This window comes from Silurus meridionalis, chromosome 7 (assembly GCF_014805685.1).
Source record: "Silurus meridionalis isolate SWU-2019-XX chromosome 7, ASM1480568v1, whole genome shotgun sequence".
NCBI classification, from domain to species: domain Eukaryota; kingdom Metazoa; phylum Chordata; class Actinopteri; order Siluriformes; family Siluridae; genus Silurus; species Silurus meridionalis.
Genome location: NC_060890.1, coordinates 8,196,042 through 8,218,521, shown reverse-complemented (window position 1 = coordinate 8,218,521; position 22,480 = coordinate 8,196,042). Strand labels below are relative to the sequence as shown.

General features: G+C 37.9%; 1 protein-coding gene across 1 annotated transcript in view; it reads right to left on the bottom strand.

The window, feature by feature from the left end:
• Nucleotides 1-22,480, bottom strand: part of pcdh15b (protocadherin-related 15b) — a 212,322-nt gene that overhangs the window by 126,020 nt on the left and 63,822 nt on the right. The window contains exons 5-9 of the mRNA XM_046853892.1: nt 16,252-16,412; nt 15,252-15,407; nt 13,224-13,343; nt 12,963-13,073; nt 9,901-10,071 (exon numbers count right to left, since the gene is read on the bottom strand). Of these exons, the coding sequence (XP_046709848.1) occupies nt 9,901-10,071; nt 12,963-13,073; nt 13,224-13,343; nt 15,252-15,407; nt 16,252-16,412 (719 nt within the window). The remainder of the gene's footprint in view (nt 1-9,900; nt 10,072-12,962; nt 13,074-13,223; nt 13,344-15,251; nt 15,408-16,251; nt 16,413-22,480) is intronic.

The following is a 22,480-nucleotide window of genomic DNA, read 5'->3' as shown; positions in this document are numbered from 1 at the left end:
TTACTCTCTTTCTCATTCTGTCTCATTCTCCTTTCTCTCTTCACTTCTGCATGGATGTGCAGAATCACAAGGTCTGAGCATAATCTTGGCAGCCAGTAAATAAACAGTTCATCTATAATTCAGCTTGCCCTTGCAAAACCTATAATGACAACATTAAAAAGAGAGAGTGGGGTGGAAACTGTGAGTGAAAAATAAAGGTGCTCTGGAAGTCAGTGAAGAGCTGGCCTGTGTTAATCCAGAGTGCTAAGGACAGCTCAAGATGATTGCAGTCACAACATATGGCTGCATATATACAATAGGTTATGCATTAGCGATAAGACGCTGACGACAGAACTACTTAGCAAGCTTAAATGTACATTTAATGCATTTTGTAAAAGCTGCAAGTTGTGCAGCACTGGAGGATCATCATTACTTTTAAAATCGAATCAAATGCTCATATGCTCAGTTAATTATTGCATTAATTACAATGAATTACAAAAGAAATTGGGATTGTGAACATACAAAAGGGAACATTTTAACTGAAATGGCAAACAATTTGTTAAATCACTTCAGTGAGGACAAAATATTGTTTCAATAATGCAGAAGTGGCTTTTTTATTTGTCTTCATCCATTTGAAACAGAATGTTATCCACATGTAAATGCATCTACTTACATCTCTGCTACATTCCCCAACCATAAGACTTGATAACAGGCAGCTGATCTCTATTCCGGTTGGTTAATAATGTATGTTAGTGAGCTGCTGTGTAATTTCCAACCTCTGCAACTAAAAAAGCCTGCAGTAAATCTTGAGTCCAGCTGATTTGTCCAGCCACAGTAAGACAATGATATGCTTTAAAAATACTTATCTATAAAAAGTTAAGTTAGTTCAAGGGTTATATTTATATTAAGTTTGTAATCTTGCATACCAGTGTAAATTTATTCATTACTAGAGACTCAAAGCACTTTTGTACGTCGCTCTGGATAAGGGCGTCTGCTAAATGCCGCAAATGTAAATGTAAATGTAGTGTAGTAGGGAAGAACAGACCATGATATACTGATTAAATCTGTTTGACAACTACCTATGCAATTTGCTATTGTTTGAACCCAGTTCATGAGTTGTTTGTTTTTTGTTTTTGAGAAGCATGTTATGTCTAGTAATTTAGTTTTCCAGAGTGCTGCTGCCATCGAGTAACAAATGTTGATTTGGTTTAGGCTGAAAGATGTAGACAAGAAAAGATATTAGACAAAACAACAGTGACTTGGGAGAAGGGGAGGGGATTGGCAATCTAATCCATTTTCAACCGCCATAAATCTTTATTTAAATATTACTTGCACTAATCTTTGAATACTTGTTTGCTTGATGGTAACCACTGCTGACTGTAAAGCTTGGCAATAAATCCAAAGCTACAAATGTAACCTCGGAGGATGACAGCTGACTGTTTCACAGTTCTATGCCTGCTTCCTGTAAATTTCCATGTAACAAGAGAGTGCAAAAAAATATCTTTGATTTGTCTGCATCAGAGATTGCTTGAGTTCACACTGCTAATGAATGTAGACAGAGCCCTGGATGGATGAAAACATCTGTAATAACCACAGCTCTGCCTTATGCTCTGCCTTATGCTCTGTCTGTATCTTTGCACCAATATCCATATTTGTATATGTATTTGAATTTCAACACTGAAGTAGATGTATCTTAAACATACAAGTTGCCCTTAGAAACATTGTAAAACACTAGCAGCCCCCAAAGAAATGGAAATGCTGCACCATGCACCCTTTTTAGTCATATCATATAATTTCTTAATTAAAATCGAATGTTTATAACAATAAACAAATTTGCTGGTCAATTTAAACCTCACAAACACTTGCCTGTCTGTTAGTTTGTAAATATGAGCTATAACATTCCTAATATTGTGCAGGTCCCCATTTTGATACCTAATCGGATAAGGCATGACTTCTGAAAGTATGCTGTGGTAGTCCTGTTAGATGTGAGGGATCAGACTTATTTGTCAAGCAAATCCCACATATGGATGGTCCGATTGAGATTTTGGGAAATTGAATGCCATGTCAACACCCAACAACCGTATTATGTCCTTCGAACCATTCAGGAACAATTTTTGCAGTGTAGCAGATAGCATTATCCTGTCATTACCACTGCTATTAGAGAACTCCATTGCCACAATTTTTATTGTATTCGTATTGGTATGCAATGATGTAAAGGTAGGTGGTACATACCAAAGTAACATCCGAGTGAATGCCAGGACTTAAGGTTTCCCAGTAGAACATCAAAGCATCATATTAAGACCCTGTCCCTGATTCGTGAGTTTTCCTTCCTAGATATTTACCAGTGCATACCGGAAAACCCCCGCATGACCTGCCACTTTGGAGATACCCTGATCCAGTCATCTAACTATTTTAATGCCCCTCTGTATATTCATTCAGATCTCTGAGTTACTGATCAGAGTGGGCGGTTCAATCTCCAGTATCACCAAACTGCTACTCTTGGGCCCTTGAGCATGGCCCTTACCCCTCTGTGCTTCAAGAACACTGTATCATGGCTGAACCTGGGCTTTGACCACAGTTACCCAGCATCCTGGGATATGCAAAGAAACAATTTCACCGTGCTGTAATGTAAATGTGACAAATAAAAATTCCTCTTGAAGCTAACTAATCAAAAAATTCAAAAATATCCCACCGCTTGACAGGTGCCAATGACAATTGTCAACTGTAATAAGATGGCTGGCTGTTTAAAGTACAATACTTCTCACTGCATGTTTGTCACTGCACAACCAGTAAGCTTTTTACTGCATCACATAGGACCCCATTCCCAAAACATACCTCTAGTTTCATCTTTCTAAACATAAAAAAGAAACAAAATCTTCCACCTATTCCTATCTGTTTTTGAGATCTCTGTACTGCACACAACCTTGGGGTAACAATGGACAAACTATACTTTTCTTCTTACTTTGGTAATGTAACACATTTTTGTTGATATCTCCTTTACAAAATCAGAAGAATTTATCCGTTTCTGTCCACAGAGGCCACTAAGGTGCTTGTTCAATCCCTTGTCATCCCAATACTGGACTGCTGCAATTTAATCCTGGCAGGTCTTCCTCTGAAAGACATTCGACCGCTGCAACTAATCCGAAATGCAGCCACACGACTTGTTTATAACCTTCCTAGTTTTTCCCACACCACCCACTGCTGTGCTTATTCTCTCAGCTTCCTGTATCTGCTCACATCAAATTTAAAACACTAATACAACAAACACCTACAAAGCCAAAAATGGACCAGGACCCCCTGCTTAACTGGCCCCACTATCTCTCGCGGTACAGGCAGACTCCAGACGCTTCTATGTTCTGGCACTGTGGTGATGGAAAAAACTTCCATTTGATGTCTGAATAGCTGAGTCACTAGCAGTCTCCAAACAACACCTAAAGACTGACCTCTTCCAGAGGTCCCTACATTTGCACTTCTTGTGTTTAAAAAAAATAAATAAACAAACTTGCGTTCTGACTATATTCTCTCCCAGCGGTTTTTAGGAGGATAGTAGTCTTAGTCTGTGTCCTAATGAACCAGTATTGCATTGTATTTATTGATGGAGATGTTAAAGCACTTTTTAAGTCACTCTGTATAATGGTGTCTGCCAAATGTCATAAATGTATATGTAAATGTAAATGTATTAGTTAATTAGCAAAAACTAAGTGTTCATTCTGTGTAATATATTCATATTTGTTTGCCTCTCACTTACAATAGTCATGGCAAGACTTTTGTAAAGGTGAGCACAGATCAAGTACAAGCGCACCCCAGAGGCTCCCAAAAGACAGAGCTTAAAAAAATCAGCTTGTTGATAACACTCTTGCCAACTTGCTAACAGTAAGCGCAAAGGGATTGCTTAAACAGAAAATAGGGGGGTGGGGTGGATTTCATCTGCACTGCTGTGGCTGTTTTATTGCCTGACCCAGCGCTGGCCCACCTCCAGGCTGCTCATCACGGAGACAGCACTCACCTACACAACAACCCAACTCCCTGAAGCAAATCATCATTCTGAGCACTTGTCATTAGTGTGTATCTTACAATTATAATAACTTAGTAAATACTTTCGCACAAGCTACTCAGTTTACCATGCTGGATTGATGACATACTAAATATTGTATGCTCTGTATGTTGTCTGTGATAAATGTTTCCCCAGTGTTTAAGCACTGAATGACTGAATAATACCCTACCGAAATAACAAATCCAATAATTGCATATAATTGATTTTAATTAAGTCATACTTGAGCTTTTCCAACTGATATTTGTCTTTCAAGACCTATATACATATTGTAAAAAGAGAGGTTAATATTATGCTGATGATTTCACCATATCCATAACAAGATGCAAGACCTCTGTGACTTCTGGATGTATAAAATCTTCACTTAAAGCAGAAAATTGTCTGAACTAAAGCCTTTAGATTTTTAACAAACCCAAACTTGGCTCCTCAAACTCTGTGTAATTTGTGGCAACATAAGCGCAATACCTCGCACTGATTGGAGCTTATTTACTTTCATCTTTAATGTGTTACTGGAGAGAGCTACAAATAGCCTCTATAGCTCAATGGGCCGAGTCTCATCTGAGACTGCGAGGGACTTCTTCACTTCCAATTACTCCAACATATCTGCTCTGAAAGCATAGCCAAATGTCCCAGATAGATTTGACTTGTGATGTGGCCCAATCGACATCATCTACGCAAGGAAAACTCCAGTTTTGCTCAAGCTGACCTTTCTTGTTATTGTAGCGGCAGCACACAAGCTGTGTACTACAGGGAGAATAAAACACCTGTCAGACAGGATCACTTAGTTAGAATGAAAGCAGCTTCACTTTCCTTCAAGTCCTCAGGAGTGTAGGAAGGCTGAGCTTTGCTGATGTGTTGCTGTTTTGCAATTTGATGGAATTACATATCATTTTTAAAGTGAACAAACGGTAAAAAAAATAAAATAAAATTAAATAAATAAATAACAATTGGGCCAATTGTAAATAGAAAAGCTACTTGTGGAGTGAAGAGAATTAGGGCAGAAAGAAAATTCTTAAGGAAAGAGGGGGACTTAAAAGTGTTATGGATATTCTGACCGTTTTCTTTTTTATCTCAGTTATCAGCAGCAGAATTTTAAGTGCCATTTTATCTCCTAAAAAAAAAGGAAGTGGCTTGTACGCTCCATCTTAATTAGGCTGGACCTGACCACGGAGAGAGGGGGGTGAGATATAAGGCAAGAAGGAAAGAAAAAAGAACGGAAGGAATGTAGGGTAGAAAGAGAGAGAGAGAGAGAGAGAGAGAGAGAGAGAGAGAGAGAGAGAGAGAGAGAGAGAGGGAGAGAAAGAAAAAGAAAGAAAGAAAGAAAGAAAGAAAGAAAGAAAGAAAGAAAGAAAGAAAGAAAGAAAGAAAGAAAGAAAGAAAAAGAAGGGTGGGAAATGGAGGAGAGATGGAAGGAAAGAAGGAAGGAAGGAAGGAAGCAAGAAAGAAAGCAAGAAAGACACGAACTATCAAAGAAAGCGCTCTAAAATAAAGCAAGAGAGAGAACCTCGGGTCATTGCACTGGGGATCCTAACAACTTCCCAATTAAACAGAGAGCTTCAACAGAGGAATAATATAAAGTAAAGGAAAGAGCAGAAGAGGCATAGGAAGGAAGAAATGAGCTGAAGCCTGTAATGCTGCAGGGTTTATAGGGCAGGTGATCTGAGAGACAGCTGTGAGGACTGTGAGCAGCTAGACAAACCCCTGGATGCACTTTGCAAAACCTGATTACATTGTTTAGCATTATTTATTAATTTATTCAGTCTGCAATGTACCTGAAATCAGTACCTGAAACCTGAAATCAGTTTCAAGTGCATGTTGTTTCAGTGATATGTGGTAACTTTTGGTGTATTACATGAAAGAGGTAGTGGGTGAAGAGCTGAGGACAAAGTGAACTGCTTCTATGAGACCCAAGATTAAAATATTTGTAGAAATGCAAATGAAAATCTCTTAAAAAAAAAAAAAAAAAATTATATATATATATATATATATATATATATATATATATATATATATATATATATATATATATATATATATAAATAAATAGATAAATGCCAACACTCAAATAGACAGTTAGATCATGATAATAATATTCAAAAGTTAATTTATCCTCAAAAAAATATTAACCGATCATAGAAATTTTAAAAAGAATTATTAGATACCCAAAAGAAACATCAATCCCAGAATGCAATGTGTTCTACAGTATGATACTGTATTAGTAATAAAACAGATTGAAAACAGAAAGCTACTGTATATTTCCAGCCTCTCTATAAAACATTCAGAATCTTACTATTTTATTAAACTATAATAAAGCACTGTAGAAACTACCTGATATTTTACAGTAAACTCTTACCATGCACTCGCTAATAAAACTTTAATCATATCTCACTGGACATGTAAACACTTTTAGAGCATTCATTTTCTTCCATGTCTAGGAGCAATTTAAATAAATCTTTAAAAATAAATTTAAATGCTTTTACTCCTTTGCTAATAAATATAAAATGTGTTCAGTGCTTTGATAAAGTTAGAAAACTGCCATAGAAACATCAAACGTTCTTTCGGTCACCATGGCATTTGCAGTAAAGATAAACCTGAGAGATTTCTTCCCCCCGTTTCCTCGAACAATCCTGCACAGGAAAGCAGTAGGGGCATAGAGTAAAAGGCTGAAGATTCCACATAAAAAAATACATAATTTTTTATATTTAAGACGGTGCCATTAGTCAGAACTGGGAACAACATGACACACACACACACACACACACACACACACACACACACACACAAACACTCATTACATTAATATTGTGCAAAATGGCTTCTATGCAAAGTTTGGCTGTTTTACAAGCTAAAAACGAAGGGCTGAGAACATTAGCGAGATCGCCTGCCGATCAATAGCACTGTAATACCTTTTCTCAAGGCTGCTTTAAAACACATTAGTTTCCACCTGCCAGCTTTAACATATTCCTTCTTTTGTGTTGTGTATAAATGACATCTTTTATCAGAACATTTTCCACTGGTAGGTCACGTCTAATCTGGTGGGTCACTGCTTGGGATAAAGTCAGAAGCAAGGCTGAACTTTAAAAGCTATATAAAGGAGAAGAAATCTATCTCAAGCATAATCACAAAACACATTAAGGCTATATGCAGCCCTTGACTGGCAGATTTAGAGCAACACTGTATCCTATATTAATGTTTGTTTTTTCCACCAGTTTAAAAGTAAAAACAGTACCTCCTAAACCAGTTAAAACGTTGTGTTAGTTTTACACCTGACTTCTCCAAACATATCTGGTTGTTCCCCAAACTTTTACCACAAAGTTGGAGGCACATAATTGTATAAGATGTATTTGGATGTGGTAGCATTACAATTTATCTTCACTTGAACTAAAAGATCCAAACCTGTTCCAGACACAAAATTCCCCCATTGAACAAAAGCCATCTCCACATGATAGTGTTTGCATGATTTGAAGTGGAAAATCTTGAGTGGCCTGCTTTAGAGCACTGACCTCAACCTTACTGAACAACTTTGGGATGAATTGGAATGTGGATTGCATCCCAGGCCTCCTCACACTATATCAGTACCTGCCTTTACTAACACACTTGTGGATAAATAAGCACAAATCTCCACAAACACACTCTAAAATCTAGTGGAACATTGTCCTGAAAGCTTGGAGGCTATTATAATAGCAAATGGGGAGTAAACGTGGAATGAGATATTAACAAATCATGTGAGAATCACACTGTTTTATTTATGTAATGTGCACTATAGTTTCTGAATATGTAAAGATTCACATTTGGCTGTCTTCAGGTTTTCATATACTTTCATCTCTTTAATATATAATGAATATTCTGGGAGCCCTAGAATTTCATTAATTGGTGGAATGACTGACTCTTAATTTTATTTATTACGTGGGATTAAGAATGCAGTGTACAATAATATTCAGTATTAAGCAGACTGCTACTGCATCACTGTCACTAGCAATATTCAGTCGGTCATCTACACAACCAGGGTGGATATTAGTCTTTCTCTTATTGAAAATTAAAGCAATTTTTTCAATATGGCTTAACAAGACACTCATGAATGAGGACTTTTAGTGCCACTTGGGCAAGCTCTGAGTGTTAAGATGAGTTTCTTTTGTGAAACCAGCATATAATCGCTATAATAAATCTATTTCCTTGTGTATTAAAAAGAGCCATTATGACTGCCATTACCTGAATAGTAATGTTTGTAGAAGAAATACAAATTTACATTACATTTGCATTTATGGTATTTGGCAGATGCTTTCTTAGCCAGAGTGACTTATAAAGTGCATTGATATTTTTCAATCAATAAATACATTTTTACACAGTCATTAGGACACAGACTATCAATACCATTACAGTAATTCCTCACCACATCGCCGTTCAGCTTTCGTGGTCTCACTGTAACACGGGTTTTTACATGAAACATATGTAATTCTTTGCTGTGTCACAGGATTTTGCAGTATATACGTAGGTAGTATTGTTAAGAGTTATTTTAATTATTTTTGCAGTAAAATTTCTAGTTTAAATTAAAACCAATATAAAAAATATCCACTGGTAAGTACCCATATAGAATTTGATGGTAAAATTACGTAGGTTTAAGAATATTGAAAGTGTTTAAGAGCAGAGGAAAGGTTTATAAGAGTGTGAGGATGGTTTAAAAAGCCTTAAGATATACAGGTATTCTGTATACTGTACTGTACACATATTAGGTTGCCACATCTTGGATTTTCACCGATCGTGGGGGGGTCTGGAATGTAACCCCCAGTGATAGCCGAGGGATTACTGTATTCTAAAAACTTTGTTTGGGGAGAAATTAATTAGAAAGAATTTTGCTTTAACCCAAAAGTGCTAATTTTAAAACCACTGAAAGAGGTAAAAGTTGCACAAACATCAAGCGTCAAGTTTGTTCCAACACCGCGGTGCCAGGACAGAAAAGAGTTTGGAGGTGATAAGTGCGGATAAGTGCTGATACAGGTAGCTACAGGAAGTCAATGGAGGGAATATGTGTCCTTTTGCTAAGGTTATTAAACTGCTTTATTATACCTTATACAGCCCATGTATTAAAGGTTAAATGAAGTAAGCCAAATATAATATGATGTAAAAGGTATACGATATGGCTTTATCATATCTTTAAACTGTATCATGATTTCTACAATACATAATTGGAGCATTGTTTTGCTTTTTTTCTCAGTAATATATTAGCAACACTGCCATTAATATAAACTTTAAGTTTAAGCTGGGTGGATTTCTTACAAAAATAAATACAGTACAGATTCTTTTAAATTGCCAGTCTGGGACACCCAATCATTATATGCATTATATACTCATTAAATCCATCTGCATAATATTCTGTAGGTTTCCCTTGTGCTAGCAAAACAGCTCTGACCCATTAAGGCATGGATAACGGCATCTGAAGGAGTGCTGTGGTATCTGCCAAATATACAGTATAACCTTCTTTGCAAACTTTGAAGCTAATTTCTGGTTCTCTGGGCAGACAAGTTAGATTTTTTTTTTTTTTAAATAAATGCTTAAATGAGCAAAATTACTGTACCTGCCAAAAAAAAAAACGTCAGTTTAAGTGGCTTAAAATAGATCAAATAATCTCATATTTGGTTTATGGTAATGTTTTACTAAATATATTTGACTACTTTAAGACATTTTTGCAGTGAGTTTGTGTAATTTTTCAAAGAATTTGTGAAAAAGAGACAGAAATACCTCTAGGGCTACTAAAATCTTAAAACAGTTCTGGAGCCAGAACTTTGCAAATAGAAGTGAAGTAACCATGTTCTCGGTAAATAAAGGGAACAAAGCTTAAACATGAACTGTGAAGAGGAATGGAAGAGGCTCACTGGGTTTTCCAGCTCCAGGACAGTGGCTCTGTAGGTTAACGGCTTGCAGTCACGCGTGTTTTCAACCAGGCTGCAGGGCAGGAACATTGGGCCAAGGTCGTCTCCATCCAGCACGTCCACCGTAAGTGTTGTGGTGGCAGTCAGTCGATCTTTAGGGTCAGGAGCTCGGTCCTAAAGAGAGCAATAAACACTTTATTAGTGCTGTTTGTGATATGTTTTTTTTTTAGGAGTCCCACATGTACAACTCATACAGATGGTTATTTGCAGGGGTGAGGGAAAGAGTGCATAAGCATACAGTTGAATTAGCTTAATAATATATTGATTAATTATTAACTATACTGCAAATTTTGATAATTTCATTTTATTCTATTTTTTATTATTTACATTTGTAACTCTAACTCTTATCCGTTTTATTTTTTATTATGCCATAGACCTGTCGTTAAAATATTTCACTGCATGTTCTAATGTGTATGGTTGTGTATGTGACAAATAAAATCTAATTTTGAAACAAATTTACTATCTAGCTAGCTAAGTATACACCTGTCCAGCATACATTATGTAGTTGGCTAAAACATAGTGCAACTATTAATTTTTCCTAATGGCCCAGGAATTCATAAAAAAGACAGTTCTATTCAATAGCTTCAATAATACTGTTTTTTTTTTGGTTTAGCACAGCATGCCTCAATCCACACAAATGAAATTTCCAGCTTCAATGGTTTTTTGGGGGGCTGAAATTAAAAGAATGAATGCAATGAATGTGCAAGGCAATAAACCTGTGCATCATATTAGACTATTCATTCCCAATTGTTAAAATGCACTCATGTGCACAAACTGGCAGCTCAATTGAAATTGTTAATTGTGCATCTAGTAGAGCGATGGCCAGGCTCCTTATAAAGAAATGATAGAGAATGTGTTTTATTTTTTTTTATTTTTTATTTTTTACATTCTGCTTCAATCAGCTAGAGACAGATGATCTGAAACTGCAAGTCTGTGTCATTATTAGCAAACCTGACCAACAAATCAGTTTTCATGGATATAACTTTTGAGTTAAAATACAAAAAGTAAGAAACATCCATTTCATTATAAGCACTTTAAAATGAATAATGATGTTCAATCAGTAGCAGAGCTTCTGGTTGGACATCTTTCCACAAAGCACTGGTTGTAATAGAATTACCTTCATTCATATCACACAAGCAAGAGCACCATAGCTAATCACAAGGTTGTTACCATGTTCACTGTAACAACTGTGAGTGCTATATTGCTTTTGAAGTTCAAACAATTGACTAATGTATATTGAGTGACATTTTGGACACTAGGCCAAAATATGTGAGCAGAAATAGACTGCAAAAAAAAATCCTTTTGCATTTCTGTTGAAAATACTCAGATAGAGTAAGTGATAAACTTGTACAGTATTTTATTTTTGTATTGTTTTTGAATAGTTTTTGTGTTTAAATTCAAAAGTAATAGTGACTGTCAAAAGTTTGGAAATACCCACCTGTCTTTTATGGTTTTGAGACAAATGCATTTTCCATTTGTTTATATGTAACAAACTGGGTAAAAAGCAAAAACACACAAGAATTGCACAGTGAATGACTGCAAAGAAGTTCTGTGGACAGATGTGTCCAAATGTGACATTTTTTGTCTTTTACAGAAATATGTTATGTAACACGGATAACAAAGAGAGAACAAGAGAGAAGATGTTAGCAGACTGCCTCACACCCACAGTCAACCATTGAAGACTTATTCCGGGTGAAAAGAATCCTGAACCAACATGGCTACCATTCTATACTTCAACACCATGCAATTTAGTCTGGACTACAGCTTCCTCTTACAATAAGACAATGACCTGAAGCATTTCAGCTGAATGCTTAGAGAAACTAACTGTCTGGATGCCAAGAGTGTGCATTGAAGAAAGGATTTTTCAATTAAAATAAAATGTAACATCTGCACATTTATATAATTATCAGCTTAAAGAAACTGTATGTACTGTTAAATTAAAAACGATAAATGACTAGGTGTTTCCAAACTTTTGACAGGCACTGTATATTTAGTTTTTATTTTCCATATTTGCTGATATTGGCTAACTATACTGTAGTAACTATTATGAAATAGTGAAGATGAGCAAAGTGAAATATACAGTACAGTCTCACAAGAGTGTATACACCCCTCATGTTTTAGCAACCCTTTTATTATATGTTCTCAAGGGACAATACTATAGAAATAAAACTTGGATATATTTTAGTCAATGTACAGCTTGTATAGCAGTACAGATTCACTGCACTTTGAAAATAAGTCAACATACAGCCATTAGTCAAAATACTGCCACCTAAAGTGAGTACACCCTAAGTGATCATCATGTTCATGTTTTTGTCTGCTTGAGAGGACCATAACTAATGTATTAGAGCAGTTAAAATTTGGGGCTTTGAGTACAATTCCCTCATACTGACCACTGGATTTTCAACATGAAATCACATGGCAAAAAGATGCTAAAGATTTGAGAATTAGAATTGTTGCCTTCCACAAAGAAGGCCAAGGCTATAAGAAGAACAGAAACCCGAAACTGAGTTACAGTACAGTGACCAGTACACTCGGAACACTCGGAACACACCTCGCAAGGGCATCGCAGGTCATCGCAGATGACCACTCAGAGTGTGGTCATCTGCCTCAATTTTTTTCCCAATGCCCTGAATAATGAAGAGCAAATGGAAACATTGTTTGCGATATTTATTTTGTCATCCCACGTTTTGTTATTAAGTGTCAAATAGTATTTAATGATATCTGAGTTAGGTCTTCAAAAGTCTATATTTTCTTTAACTTGATTTCTTTTAAAGATGTGAACAAATAGTGTTAAGAATGTATCAATTACATCTATTCTCCAGAATAATTCTAAATGAATGCCAAGCAAATGGTAAAAATTAAGCAGATGCAAATATGGAATCTAAATTCTGACATGGTCAAGAATAATACATGATCTACCAGAAACGAAAAAAAATATTCATTACTATTTTGGCACGTCATAATCTTTTTACTTTTGTGCTGCCTTTTTTCCTTCTCAGACTCACATTGGCCTGGATGATGACCAGGTAGCGTGTGATCTCCTCATAGTTCAGTCTCTGCCTTAGCACCACAGAGCCAGACAAAGTGAGAGGGAGGTCAAAGGTTCTGTTAGCAGTCTGTACACAAAAAAAAAAAACCACAATCTTTTTAGAATGCTGATTAATCTGCTTTATTAGACCATGCACTTTTGAGAAAATTCAAAAAGAAAGAGGACAATATTAATTAAAACAGTATGTCTTTGTTTTTTGTTTTTTTTCTTTCCCTACCGGGTCATTAGGATTGTACTGAATGGTGTACTCGATTTGTCCGTTTGGTCCGTCGTCGATGTCAACAGCACCATTATTTCCCGTGAAGCCTGAAAAGATGGTGGTCCCAACAGGAGTCAGCTGAAAGAAAAAAACACCCCAAAAATCATCTTTTTTTTTATTTTATTTTTTTTTTAAACTCACAATCGCCAGTCACTCAGTTTGCTCTGTGATCTTGTCAAGTCCTGACTATTCCTAGTCCTAGCATTTCATCATATCCTGCATGTTTCCCGATGCTATCAGGAAACCAGGCTCCCCTGTGGTGGCAGCGTCTTCCCCGCTGATTCTAAACTCTATTCTCCTTCCGAGACAGGAGGCTGACGGACAAGCTGAGAAGAAAGAAAGCATTTGCTTGTACTCAGGTCTGCTGCCTGGCTGCTGAGACCTTCTCAGAAGTGAACAGAGGAAATAAAATAGGAGGTAATAGCTATGAGCTGTGCAAGGAAGTAAAAAGCAGCACCTGGGGCACTGGGTATTAGTTCAATCCTTTGTTGAACACTTTTGAAATGTAAAAAGTAAATAAATAAATAAATAAATTTAAATATGGCCAGAATTGAAGCTTCCATTTGAATCCCATTCATCATAAATAGGGAATTAGGTGTCATTTTTACAGGTATATTCATGTTGAATTATATGATAAGAAAAAAGGTCAATGCTGATTTCACCTATTAAATTTAAAAAGAAGAAAAAAATCAGATGGGACCAAAGATTGCCTTTTTGATGCAGTGCTTGGATGTCATCGATCAGTATCAAAAGAAGGCACAAACATAGACACATGCATTATGTTGGGGAGCAGCACTGGGGCAGTCTGTAAATGATAAATAAGTTTGTCTTGCCTCGCTGTCATACCGTATTTCTGCCATCTGAGCTGTGAGACTACAATCAAGCCACAGTCTGGAATTCCAGGTGCTCTGTGTGGACCTTATACACACTACAACATCGTTCTACAACCACGTTAGACTAATTTCACAATATGCAAAATTACAAATTAGTAAAGCTTTATTAATTTATTTATTTTAATCTGTACCTTTTATAACAATGTACTTGCTACATCTACAGCAGCGAGTCCATTGAACTCACCATTTTTTGGCTGCTTATTGCCAATATCCACCTTTCTCTATGGAGAACTCTACTCTTCTGTCCAGCGTCATTGTTGACTGATGGACTGTGGTCTGCTGAACACCTCGTCTCCCTGTCAGTCCGAGGCTCCTGACTCTGGGCCAAAATCGATAGCGAGGAACGGCGGCCGGCGGCTTTTCCCCGCTGCAACAGCTTGTGGGTAGGCAGTCTGCCACTCTCTGCAGATGTCTCCTAATGAGGGAAATCTGTGCTGACAGTTCCCCTAGGAGCCACTTTCAATTAGGCAAAAGGCTCAGAGAGCCCATGTAACCATCTCCAGCCACCCACCCGGCACGAGCCGGGCTCAGCAGACCGCAACCCCCATCAAGCAACATTCCTTGGTCTTGCTAATAAAACAGCAACATCTACAAGTGTGCTCAAACAGACGAAGGGTAGTAGTCATGATGGACAATGAATTAAACCCAGCAGAAATGCCTGTAATGTCTTCACCACTGAAATGGTTACATGAAGTGTCACTGAAATCAAAGTTGATGTTTTATATTTTTTGTTTATTTAAAGAAATGCTTTCTACAATGTTTAGGTTCCACCCCTGCCTTTGTCTCTTTGGATGAAAATAAATAGTCTTTCTTTTGATACGAATGTGATTCATGACTGGAGAATCTGCATCAACGCTGATCATGTAGCTTCATCTTCCATTAGATGCCTCCAAGTGATCTGTCGCCATTGGTGCTGTTGATGCTCAACCATTAAACTCTCCACATTTATCTAGGTTGCTAAGCTACTGCCAAGTTTGTTTAGAATTCACTGCCAGTATATCTTTTCTCTAACTCATTCCTTACTGACAAGGAAGAGGTTACTGGGGATGACCTACAGATATGTGAACGTCGGACTGTTTAAAATAGAACGTACCTCATTAACAGCCACGTAGTACCGCGGCTGCTGGAAACGAGGCATGTTGTCGTTACGATCCCTCACCACAATCCGCACCTCGTGAAGAATCACTGTACCAACCAGCTCGTTGGTGCACTGGACCTGCACCACAATGGAGTGAATGTAGGAAGGAGGCTGAAAAAGTAGAAAAGACATTTCTATAAATCTGTAAACCAACATCACCTTTTACATCTAAATCCTGTAATCATGTTGCAATCTAAATGGGAATAAAGTCACTTTTTATAAAAGTGCTGCATTTTTTTTTTTTGACACAGCAGAATTAAAAAGACATTACTCTTATTAAATTATGAATCTAGTGATATTTACAGTATCAAAAGCCAAATATAAAATATGTTTATTTTATATGTTATTATATATATATATATATATATATATATATATATATATATATATATATATATATATATATATATATATTTATGCATTTATGATACTACACATTATTTAATAATAATAACAATACAACACAGTAATTATTATGATGATGAAACAGGAGGATTATTAATACAATTTGTAGTAATATATATAAAACAATATCATAATAATATAATAATAATAATTATAATTATATTAATACCTATTATCTGAGTTACAATTTTAATTCAGAATATTTAGAATCAGTTTTCAGAGTAGCATGTTCTTGTGCAGAATGTAAAGGCATTTTGTGCAAAAATAAATCATGATGAAGAAATTTGATTATACAGCGTGTATGTGTGTATGACCTTTATCACTGCTCTACTGTTTGGAGAGCTTTAATTAAGCACTTAAACACAGTAATTCACACGCACACACACTATTAAACCAAAATGTCAGCTTCATAGTGTACGAGTTATGAAAGAGGTAAGAGAGAGTATTATTGTGTGTATGATGGCAAATGAGACACACTTCTTATAAATAAATGGGACTGTAGACAACAAACTACACTGTTTCGGAATGATCAAACATTATGTTGACTTACATCACGATCCAGAACTCTCCCAGTGCTGTTGAGGTATAGCCGTTGTTTGACAGGGTCCAGAATTACCCAGTGGTCATAGTTGTCTCTCAGGGATAAGGAGATGGTCCGGTGCGGGCCTTCCACCCGGCCGTTTATTTGCATGTTGTCTATCAGGACAGTCCCTGGACCAATCAGAAACGGACAGTGAGAACACAGAGTCGTCATGTAGCTCATTACTTCATGTAGCTTATTCTCATCTTTTGGGCTTGAGAATGTACAGTAATGATATAATCATGTTGGAGCAATATTAGCCTCACCTCCCTGCTGCAAAATGAACAGATATTATAATGTGATAAATAAACCTATTTCTAGACATTTGTATTCATTTTAAAATTTTAATATTTTTTGCTTTTTTTATAACGTATTTTTGGAAAATGTAAAACTTGAAATTAATTAAATTATCAATATAAGTGTTAACTATAAAAAATATTTTATTAAAAAGATGCCTATGTGTAATGTCTATACTTGTTCTTTGTTTCATATTCAAAAACATTAATTTATTCATTTGTTTATTTTTTTTATTATTATTTTTTTCTTAATTAAAATTTTTTGTGAAGAACCTGAACACTAATGGAATAGCACCTCATGCTATTGTAATCTGAGTCTACAAATAGATTTATTTAAACCATCAAATTTATTATTGTAGAAGTATTTGTCCTCATGTGACATCTAGTAATTAGTTGAATGTGTGTGTGTGTATATATGTGTGAGAGAGAGAAAGAGGGAGCGTGTGTGCAATTAAATTGCCATCAGAGTAGAAATACACCTGCTCTGGGAAATGATCAGGAGTTGAAACTACTGCTAAACAAATATCTGGAGACGCATGAGTCAGGTTCTAAACACGTTGCACAAAATAGAAAGAATCAAAATAATTATATAATGAATAAAATACATTATGGAGTGTATCGAGTCATGACATATAATTCCATTTCAGTTTCTACTCTTAACACTACAAATATAGAATGATTTACTTGGGGGTAAATACTTATTCAACATGCTATTCTGTGGCTTTATGGCTCGATTAGGTAGAACATTTAGGTACAGGAAGGTAGAAAAACTTATATTTCTATTTAATTAATATGTGGTATTTAATACAATGGTTCCTTACAAGTATTTGTGTCAGGGTAGTGACCACGCGATGGAAGCGGGAGTAAATCAGTCATCCTTTATTGATGTATAGAAATAAAACCAGAGTCCGGGAGAGTTATGCGCTGTAACGCGGGGAGAAATCAGAATGCGGTAGAATCCTGAACGCAGGTATGATCTGTGAGCACGTATGAATCCGCACAGTGAGTGCAGTCCGTAAAGCAGGTATGAGTACGCGAGGGTAATCCGTACGGCGAATGTAATCCGTATAGTGAATGTAATCCGTACGGTAAATGTAATCCGTCTGAATGGAACAGGTGGCAGGAACCAGCAGAAAATGCTGGCAGTTGGGAATCTGGAAGATCACTGGGAGAAACTCGAACAGTAACCAGGGAGAGGTGTCGGCATTTAGCGCTGAGCGCGGCAGAGAGAGGCAGCGTGAGAACCTCCGAGGGGGGTGTTGCAGGTGGATCTCTGACATTACCCCCCCTCCAGGAGCGCCACCTGACGACCCAAACCCACCTACATCAGGTGGGCCAGGGCACTCCAAGAAAGGCCTCGCCATCCATCCAGGGTCAAAGGACCGGTTCGCATTGTCAAGAAAGAGGGCAAGGTCGAGAAGGGCCAGAGGTGAAGCGACGCTCCCGGCAGAGATCTGAGGCAATGCCCTCGGCGGAGGACAGGAATGGAGCAACACCCACTACGGAGGTCTGGAATGGAGCAACGTTCTCAGCGGAGATCAGAGGCTCAGTGATGCCCTTGGCGGGGACCAGGAACGGAGCAATGCCCACTACGGAGGTCTGGAACAGAGCGACGCCCTTGGCGGAGATCAAACGCAGAGCGATGCTTCCGGCGGAGAACAGTGGCTGAGAGACACCTTTAGCGGAGATCAGAGGCTGAGTGACGCCCACTACGGAGGTCTGGAATGGAGCAACACCTTCGGCGGGATTCAGGAACCGAGTGACACCCACTACGGAGGTCTGGAACAAAAGCAGAGCAACGCCCCAGTGGAGCCGGCTCTGGGGTACAATGGCGCCCTCTGCAGAACTCAGGAGTGCAGTGTTGCACGGCGACTACGAGGGAACTCTGGGGAAGTTTGTGATGCCTGTGGCAGAACTCTGGGGTGTGAAGGCAGCCTCAGAGAAACTTGGGACAGCAGTGTCACTTTATGGAAAACTTTTAACCTCGAAGTCGCCCTCAGAGAGACTTTGGAGCGCAACGGTGCTTTTGAGGGGGCTCTAAAACTCGACGCCGCTTCCGGAGTGGTCTTGAAGCGTGACGGTCTTCCTGGGAGGAGTTTAGGACCGTGATCTTGGAGAGCGATGTCGCTTCAGAAGGGGCTTGGGACTGTGGCGTCGCCCTCAGAAGAACTTGAGACTGCAACATCATTTTCGGGGCATCTTGGGCCGCGACGGCGCTTCCGGAAGGGTCTTGAAGTATGACAGCGCCTTCGGAGAAGTCTTGGGCCGCACCACCGCCTTCAGAGGGACTTATGACCGCAACGTCATTTCCGGAGGAACTTTGGACTGTGACGTCTCCTCCAGAAGAATTTGGGACCGCCTTGTCGCTTTCTGAGGGATCCTGGAGCACAACGGCGTTTCCGGAGGAGCTTTGTAGCGCTTCGGCGCTTTCGGCGGGACCTTGACGCGCAACGGCACCTTAAGGGAGGCCTGGGCCTTTAGGGAGACCTTGAGGTGTGGGGTCACCTTCGGAGGAGTCTTGTCACGTGACGGCACCCTGGGAGAGACTGGGGACGGCTGCGTCATCCTCAAAGGGACTTTGGGCCGTGACAGCGCTTCCAGTGGAGGGATCTTGAACCGCGACGTGGAACTTTGAGGCATGACGTGACCTTTAGGAGGGACAACGCCGCCTTCAGACCGACTTGGAGGCGTGACGTCGCCTTCAGAGGGACTTGGAGGCATGATGGCGCATCTGGAGGAGTTTGGCGACGATGTTCTGTTGCGGTCTGGCGGTGGTACAATGTTCTTTTTGTGGCCTGCTGGCAGTAAGGCGTCCCTTCCGCGGCTAGGCGGCGGTAAAACGTTCCTTTAGGAACACTGGAGCGGAGCGGCACCCTCGGTGGAGCACAGGAGCGGAGCGGAGTGGCGCACTCAGCGGAACTCTGGATTGGAGCGGCACACTTGGAGAAACACTGGAGTGGAGCAGCGCGTTAGGTGGAACACTAAACAACACTGACAATTTGCTTGCCACAACTACTAGAATTGGTCAAAAGCCAACAATCTTAATAACCGAATAACTTCCAGTGTTAATATAAGATTTAATCTGTGGCCTTCATTTTTTTTTTTGATTAATTGGACCCTGCTCCGGGATGCTTTAAGTATGCTTTTAGATATATTCTCCTCAAACTTAAAAAAATTAAAAATAAATAAATAATTAAAACACTCCTGGTTAAGAATGATGAGTGAAACAGAAATCACTATGCCTTTTGTGAAATCAGGAGCACCTTTACTATGCTTTTTACTACATTGCTCTCTTCTGAGAAATCTCGTGAAAAATTAGAACATTAGAACATATGTATACATACATACATGTATACATACATTATATATACATGTATACATACATTATATATATATATATATATATATATATATATATATATATATATATATATATATATATATATACTCCATCACCTTTACATTCAGCAAGGCAGTTGTCATCAAGGCATTGTGTTTGGAGTCATTTTCATATTGGAAAACTGCGTTTCGGCCTAATTTCTGAGAAAAGGGCATCATGTTCTGCTTCAGAATGTCACAGTACATGTTGAAAACTATGTTTCCCCCAATGAACTGCAGCTCCCCAGTACCAGCAGCACTCATGCAGCGCCAGGTCATGATACTACCACCACCATTCTTGACTGTAGGGAAGACAATTTTTTTTTTACTTCTCACCAGGGTGTCACCACACATGCTGGACACAATCTGAGCAAAAGAAATTTATTGTAGACTCGTCAGACCACAAAACATGGTTCCAGTAATTCATGCTCTGGAACAGGTTTAGCAAACTGTTTGCGGGTTTACTTAAGAGCCAGCTTCAGAAGAGGCTTCATTCTGGGATGATGGGCATGCAAACCAACTTGTTACAGTGTCCCAGCACTCATGCATCTGTTTTTTGAAGCCAGATTAGCCCTTGTGAGGTCTGTTCCGAGTGGAACCCGTCTTGGAAAACCTCTGTATGACCCTGGCCACTGTACTATAACTCAGTTTCAGAGTTTTAATTATCTTCTTATAGCCTAGGCCATCTTTGTGGAGATCAATAATTCTTATTTTGAAATCTTCAGTCTTTACCATGAGGTGCCATATCCTGACCATCCAGTGGTCAGTATGAGAGAATTCACCTTAAAGCAGCTGCCAAGCAGACAAAAACATGAACACAATGACTAGGACATGTTATTTTGCATGGTTAAATGACGCACAGCTGTTATCAGTTAGGGTGTACTCACTTTTGTTGCCAGTTATTTTTGCAACAGTGGCTGTATATTGAGTTATTTTTAGAGAACAGTACATCTATACTGCTATACAAGCTTTGCATTGACTACTCTAAAATATATCCAAGGTTTATTTCAATATTAGTGTCCCATGAGAAGATATACTAAAATGGTTGTTGAGGGGTGTACTCACACTTGTGAGATTCTTTCTCTCTCTCTCTCTCTCTCTCTCTCTCTCTCTCTCTCTCTGTCTCTCTCGCTCTTTTTTTCTCTCTATCTATCTATCTATCTATCTATCTATCTATCTATCTATCTATCTATCTATTCTATCTATCTATCTATCTATCTATCTATCTATCTACAGTACAGACCAAAAGTTTGGACACACCTTGGTGTGTCAAACTTTTGGTCTGTACTATATATATATATATACAGTACAGACCAAAAGTTTATATATATTATATATACAGTACAGACCAAAAGTTTGACACACCTGCTCATTCAAAGAGTTTTCTTTATTTCATGACTATGAAAATTGTAGAGTCACACTGAAGGCATCAAAACTATGAATTAACACATGTGGAATTATATACATAACAAAAAAGTGAACTGAAAATATGTCATATTGTAGGTTCTTCAAAGTAGGCATCAAGAGAATGCCAAGAGTGTGCAAAGCAGTAATCTAAGCAAAAGGTGGCTACTTTGAAGAACCTACAATATGACATATTTTCAGTTGTTTCACACTTTTTTGTTATGTATATAATTCCACATGTGTTAATTCATAGTTTTGATGCCTTTAGTGTGAATCTACAATTTTCATAGTCATGAAAATAAAGAAAACTCGTTGAATGAGAAGGTGTGTCCAAACTTTTGGTCTGTACTGTATACATACACATACATATATATACACACACACACACTCACACACACACACGTACACACGCACATACATATACAAACATATATAAGGACACACACAACCAGATGTTCGAAACAAAATATTGAAAATAAAACTGGTCTATATTGTACAAAAATATTGGAGATCCCTGACATAGGGTAACTCAAATAAGCAGAAAGGCATTTCCAGACTTCAATGACAAAAAACATATCATCCAAGAAAACTAATCTGATGGAAAAGTTCTCATCAAACTGGACAAGTAAAGTTTTGAAAAAGATTACTTTTTTAGTTTTCAGTTGTGCTTAGGCCCATGTAGCCTCACATTCCTGTTCTTGGCGTATGGCTGTTCATTCTTCATATTAATTCCTCCATCAGAATGGTGGTTCCTGATGCACATACTTGCACAGCAATAGTGAGTATAGTTTAGAGCTCATTCTTTAGCTATGACAAGCAAGACAACAGTTCTACACCTGCAATTATTTGCTGCTCATGCATACCAGTCAAATCCTTGCTACATTAGTACAGGTGACTGGTCCATTAGACCTGCACTTATTATCATAATAGCTATAACAGGTATTACGGCGATACTCACAGTCCACTGGATGTCCAGCCTGTCGTTCTCGAAAAGTTTCAAGTTTCAACATTGCTTTATTATGAAATATATATATATATATATATATATATATATATATATATATATATATATATATATATGGTGGTATATGTGGTAGCATTCAATTTTCATTTTATTTCAA